At 38.4% G+C, this 6,866-nt stretch overlaps 1 protein-coding gene across 1 annotated transcript; it reads right to left on the bottom strand.

Moving 5' to 3' along the window:
- Positions 1–320: 320 nt before the first annotated feature.
- On the bottom strand, positions 321–6,848 carry mettl21e (methyltransferase like 21e). The gene is made up of 5 exons (XM_034300229.2): positions 6,370–6,848; positions 6,091–6,224; positions 3,706–3,863; positions 3,496–3,613; positions 321–3,394 (listed from the first exon to the last, which is right to left on the bottom strand). Exons 2-5 carry the CDS (start codon positions 6,206–6,208, stop codon positions 2,970–2,972), a joined length of 819 nt encoding a protein of 272 aa, XP_034156120.1. The 5' UTR covers positions 6,209–6,224; positions 6,370–6,848; the 3' UTR covers positions 321–2,969.
- Between the last annotated feature and the right edge of the window lie 18 nt (positions 6,849–6,866).

Here is a 6,866-nt window from a genome sequence, read left to right as displayed (position 1 = left end):
TTCATACGTGTGAATATATTACGAAAGAATTATATTTGATCGTATTATGCGCACAAAAAGTTAGGCTTGATCTGTTTAACTATATAGCAGAAAAAACACATTGATCAACAGTGACAAATTTCTTCAATTCAATTCAGTTCAATTTTATGCTGAACAAATGTGGCATATGTTTAATGCCCTCCATGCTATAAATAATTATTTGTGAAAGGTTTAAGTTGAAAGATTTAAGGTGTGTGTGTATGTGTGTGTGTGTGTGTGTGTGTGTGTGTGTGTGTGTGTGTGTGTGTGTGTGTGTGTGTGTGTGGATATGACTGGAATATGAATTCACTTAATGCAAGGCCTTTATCTCTCACAGAAATGATAGAGTCCACGAATAAATTCATTTGACATCAAGTTTACTGTAGAAGTTAATTAAATACAAACATGAATTAAATACAGATATTAGAGATAGCAGGATACCACTTATTCTTTTCCAGTTCTGATACTGAGACTGCAACCTTGAGTATCAGCTGATATCCATAAACAGCTGATATTTTTTCCTTTAAAAACTACTTAGCTTTAAAATGATTTTTTTTAAATGAAGCACTGACTTGCACAAAACCCAGCACACAAAAATGACTTATATTGGTATTATAATAAATGTAATAAAGTTTAAAAATATAAATATGATAAAAATCAATCCTAACCAAAAAAATATCTCTTTATGTATCAATTCTTTTTATATGGAGAGACACTTCATTTCCAGAGACATAACATTTCCAGTTAAAAAAAAAAAAAAAATCCTAAATCTTTTCCATTTGTTAAATGGTCAGATCAAATTCATTCTTTTTTCTCTGATATCAACCCAATACAGATCCTGGGTATTAGATTGGTGCCATCTCTAGTTCACATACAGTAAAAATACTTTTCTGTGCAGAAATAAGTCCAAAAATGAAAGATTTTGGCATGAGGTTTATAGCACAAGTACCAAACAGTTTAAAAGTTATTTGAAAAACTGGTTCATTTACATTTTGTTAGGAAGACACAAAGAAACCATTATCCACTGCCATTTAAAATATCACGTATTTTACTGTAAGACATTCTAGTGGAGAAGTCAGATGTGCAATTTGATCATTAAGACTGTATTTGCCTGCAGTTTTAACCTTTAACGGGAGTGTACGAGGTGACTAGTGGCAGGACATTACAGTCAAGAATAAAAGAGTTGACGATCCATTCTACATGTCATACATCTTCATACTGTACATACAGTGAAATATGCATATGAAATGTAATCACAGCACCTTCTGTACTGTACAATGTGTACGTTCCATAGTCACATACTGCAAAAATCATTGCGTATTCTAATATTTAATACTTTCATTCATTTCATAATGTTAATTGGACAATAAAACTGATTCTGGTTCTTTTCATGATCCATTAACAATATTCTCACTTACAGTAATTTAATGCTGATAAAATGAACACAAGCTGAAGTTTTTATAACTCACAATTAAAGAGGACAGATAGGCACTTTGGTTGTAAATATAGTCAGAAAAGTCATTTGGAAAACTGAGCACCCTGGATACTGAGTGGTCCGATGGCAAAAGCAGTCCAACTTTTTGACATTTTGCCTGGATGAAAGCATGAGCATTACCATTTGTGCTGTTAATTTTGCCTCAGTCCTATGTTTAAGTCTTTAGTTTTAATTACAAAGTAGTAGGCCTGATATATCTAATTTATGGCTAGCAAATGGGGGCAGTCGTGGCCTAATGGTTAGAGAGTCGGACTTGTAACCCGAAGGTTAACCTGAAGGTCGTGGGTTTGAGTCTCAGGTCCAGCAGGGAATACCACGACTGAGGCAGGCAAGGTGAGGCTGGTGAGGCAGGCGAGGTGAGACTGAGGCCTTGAGCAAGGCACCGAACCCCCAACTGCTCCCCGGGCGCCGCAGCAAAAAGGCTGCCCACTGTGTGTGTGTGTGTGTGTGTGTGTGTGTGTACTTGGATGGGTTAAATGCAGAGCACAAATTCCGAGTATGGGTCACTATACTTGGCCACAAGTCACTTCACTCACTCAAATTACTTAAATAATAAGGTCCCTGGAGGACCACAGCGCTCTCACCGCTGAGGCCTGGGTGCGATTCCTGGCCAGGGAACCAACTCCAGGGGTTGTGTGCAACAGTGCACTCTCAGTGCAGGTCCCAAGCCCGGATAAAACCGGGGAGGGCTGCATCAGGAAGGGCATCTGGCGTAAAAACTGTGCTATCAGATACATGGACCAGTGATCCGCTGTGGCGACCCCTAACGGGAGCAGACGAAAGATGAACGACAACAAGTTACTTAAATTATAAAATGGTAAATTAGGTAGTACTGTTTTTGTAACTATCCGTTGACTCCACTGGTTATTTTTGTACAGCACAGCACAGTCATAGACGAGACACAGAGATTAGAAACCGGGCCCAAGGGGTTGCACCAGGAATGAAAACCGTCTGAGGTAGGAGGGTGTGTGGATTAATGCACGCTCCATCAGAGGTTCTAAAACTCGGTTTGGTCTTAATAAGCATTTTAACCTCGGCACAGATCCAGTTCTTCAAATTTCTTGGAAATAATTGAATAAATAATGACGTGTAGTGAACAGTAGTAGTAGCTCTGTACTAGTGGCAGGCTGTGAGTTCAAATCCCAGGCCAGAGAGCTACAGTTAGCCGTGAAGCAACGTACTTAAACTTATACCGTAAATCTGAATATAGGTTTGTGTCTGCTTTATTCAAACACACTCTATATTCAGTGTTAGGTGTTTTTGATTCATTAGATCTTTAAATGCATTCACCACTTCAGAAAATGAATGTGAATTACATTAACCTACGAAATTTGGAATATTTTTAGCTGCCAAGTGAAAGTATTCAGAGCAAATTTATTAGCCCACCCACAGTGAAGTTAGGAGTTTTAACACACATCCATGAACAATAAATCCTGGACAGCTGCCATCCCTAATTCTACGCTGCAGCCCCAGATTGACTTTGTGAGCCTGAGACTTTCTTCTGCGCCCTGTACAACTTAATGTGCAGGCTGGGCAAGTCATAAAGCTCTTCCAGATGAAAGCGGGCTCTAAATCGGTCCACAAAGCTATTCTCAGGGTCTAGGCGGAACCTCATTGCCCAAAGTATAACAGTGTCCTCTGAGCACAGGTGTTCAAATGTCTCCATCAGTTCGTTAAGGTATGGGTGGGAGTAAACAACATCTGCTGCCATGAGGTAGTCATAGCGACACGATGCGCGTGGGAAACGCTCTTCTAGCTGCTGCCCCCAGGTGAGCTCTGTCACATGGGGCTCGTAGCGACAGCGCCCCCTGGTGTTGCGGCTCACGTTGTAGCGCAGGTTACCAAGAACATCTGGGAGGTCGGTGGACGTCACTTTTGCGCCTGTAAGTTAGGAAAATGACTTCAAAATATGAAGATGCTGTCACTGTATGACTAAGATGACTAAAATGAAATATGAAACTATTGCATAGTATCATTCTTACCTAGAAGGCTGCACACTATAGTAACCAATCCTGTTCCAGCACCTATCTCAATGATGTTCTTATCTACAAGGTTGTATTTTTCCTGATGGGTGTCAAGAAAATGACACAACACCATGGCCTGGTAAAAAAAATAAAACTAACGGTAAATACGCCAATTACAAAACAGTGGTTTGAATACTTGAGTAGTCTGGTCAGCAAAAGGAAACTTACTGAGGGCCATAGCACAGCACCGTAACAATCAGTCGACTCTTTGATTTTAATCTCCAGATTGGCAAATGTATATCCCTCCCACGCTTCGGATTTGATCAGAGATGGTCGGAAATGTCTCTTCGTAATAGCTGCTGCCAGCTCAGCATCTGGAGTAACTTCTGTGGCATGAAACACAAGCAACAATGGAAAAGGAAATTATTTGGAAAAAAGGGGTAGAAGTACACAAATTCTTTACTCAAGTAAATGCTCACATACTCATCTAAAACAAAACTATCTTAAAAGTTGAAATATACAGTAGCTTCAAATTCTTTACTTAAATTAGAGTACAAAAGTACAAACTCTTAAATCGTTCAGTGATTTTGAATGATAAAATTAGAGCTTGCTCATGGAAAGTCAGTGAAGATGAACTAAAAGCCAGTTAATGACAAAAATTCTATTATCTGATTCCCCCATACATCAGCTAGCATAAATCTAATGATACAGACTAGCTTGCATGCTAATATCCAGCTAATAACAAGTACAGACAGGTGACAAACTAATGCAAAAACTAGTGGCTTTATTATGCTGTGATTATTTTGCTGGCTTAATTGTGTTCACTTGTCCCCTTAGAGGGAAGCGTCAATGCAAATCAATACAAAGTTCTTCTGACTGATTGCCTTTATCCTATGATGAAACATTTCTATCCTGATGGGAGTGGCCTCTCCCAGGATAACCACGCCTCCATCCACAGGGCACGAGAGCTCACTGAATGGTTTGTCGAGTATGAAAATGATGTAAATCATAGGCTATGGCTTTCATAGTCAATAGATCTCAACCCAGTTGAACACCAATGGGAGGTTTTGGACATGTTCACCACCACCATCATCAAAACACCAATTATGTGACTATCTCTTGGAAGTATTGTGTTCATCCTTCCATTGCAGTTCCAGTGATGTGTAGAATCTACGTCAAGGCACATGATCATGTGTTCCTGCCAGCTCAGAGTGGCCTAACACCTTTCTAAGACATGTTACGTTAAATTTTTTCCATTCATTTCTCACCCATCAGTATACATTTTAGTGATAGATATTATGGCACTTATCTGATTTAGATTCTAGTGTTTTTTAACTTCTTCTTGGAACTCATTTTTCAGATGTTTTACCTCAGATGTTTTTGGGTGTAGGAAGCCGCACTTGCCTGCACATATACTTAGAGCCAGAGATTTAAAATAGACATTTAAAAATAAATACATAGAGGGATCATACATCACCCTGTTAAGTTTAATTGAAGATTGCTGAGGCAAAAAAGTAACCTATGACTCCCAAAAAACATGTAGCTTACAGAACAACCAAGGTTTGTGGAAAAATACTGAGTGGAAAGTACATATTTTCTTTGTAATGGGAAAATTAAAAAAAAAAAAATTTTGTGTTGGATGAAAATCCTTCATCATTAACTGTGCAAGTGAATGAATCTGTATGAGGTGAAATGAGCAGGTATTCAAATAACTTAGAATTGATTGAAGCCTTATTATAAGCAATGTAGACTTCAAATACTTTATACACTGTTTAATCAGTTACAGGCACCTTTTTTTAACTATTCAAATAATGGCTATTTTACTACATAGGAAAAAGTATGGATAATTGATACTGGGGCATTGGGTCAAAATGTTAATTAACAATACAAGTTAGCTAGTTAGAATTATAGTTCACTGAAAGTTCACTTTTTTCTCATTTGCATGGAACTGAAATTAATCCAACCAAATTACCCTTACACATTTGAATTTTATGAGTGCTGGGTTTTTTTTTTTTTTTTCTTCATATAGAGACTTTAATTTATGGAGAGCTTCTGAGATTAATAGTCAGTCAAGGTACAAAATTGATTGATCATGGTATGCATGAAAAGTTTAAAAGTTTAAACAGAGTAATCTACCCCCAACATTTAGCTAAACAACCCCCACCCCCAACGCTATTATCCTCTATTTTTAGACTGAGCTCCTAAGGCCATAAACAGCTGCAGTATTTTGTAACTTGTGGAAATGTGTCTAACATGACGGTTATTGTTCTGGATTTCCAACAGGTGTTCTTATCCCATGCAGATCATAGGCTGTACCATTAATCCACAGTTATATAACTGAAATATTCTTTACTATATAAAATCTTGTTATCGTCACCTTACATTTTGAGAAAGAAGTTTCTCATTGGTGATATTTCTATGCAGTAAATTAACACTTTCTGAATTTTATTTGCTTTGGTTTACAGGCAATATGCATCAAGAAAACCTCTACAGAGATTAAGTTAATCCGTCTCTGTTTACACAAACGTGTATGTACATTAAATGCTATGCAGTTTGAATTGTGAGTTTCCACAGTATGAACATAAAGAAACAATCGATCCATGATCAACCCACCCTGAGTCTCAGTCTCCTCTGCAGGCTCCTGCTCCATGGCTGTGTGTAGGTTCTGGGTGTGTTGAGTAAACCGAGGTAAGCCAGGTTCAAAATGTGTGTCCACTCTCTGTCCAGACATGAGCGTCAAACTCTAACTAGCAGGGCAGAGTTTCAGAGAAGTAGGTCAGCCAGTGGAAGGAGACCCACCAGATACCACAGGACAGAAATATAACCAGAGGACTGAGGATAAGGCTATGCATAGCATGCCTTTCACACATACACACACACACACGCACACACCTGCCACATGAAACTAAGTATTAAGACAAGATCTTGAGTGATTTCCATAGATAGAAGGTGAGAAAGCAGATCCAAAATGGGGTGAAGAAAACAATAGCTGTCTGGATGACATACAGGAAATGAGAGTGGGTGGGATTTTATGGCCAAATATGGTTTTGCCTTCTGCTGGTTTTTAATAGACCTTTGAATGCACAGTGACAAAGAAGAGTGGGCTGTTTTTATTAACTTGGCTTCACCTAGTCATGAAGATGATGGAATGATATCTCTGCTAGATATCTGTGCTAGCTAGTGCTAGAAAGTCCTGTAATTGATATTATTTACATTTAGTCAGTTAGCATGTGCATGCACATACAGTGAGTTACCAATTCTTGAAGAGTCTCTGTCTGTCACATTTTAGTGTTTTTCTTGTTCTAACACACGACTTCAAGTCAGGAAGGCTGTTAAGTAATTAATTAGTTGAATCAGGCATGTTGAAAGCAGAGAAGACACTAAAATGT

The sequence above is a fragment of the Pangasianodon hypophthalmus genome, chromosome 26, assembly GCF_027358585.1.
Source record: "Pangasianodon hypophthalmus isolate fPanHyp1 chromosome 26, fPanHyp1.pri, whole genome shotgun sequence".
Lineage (NCBI taxonomy): Eukaryota > Metazoa > Chordata > Actinopteri > Siluriformes > Pangasiidae > Pangasianodon > Pangasianodon hypophthalmus.
Note: the sequence above shows the minus strand (reverse complement) of the source record. Positions and strands in the feature narration are given on the sequence as shown.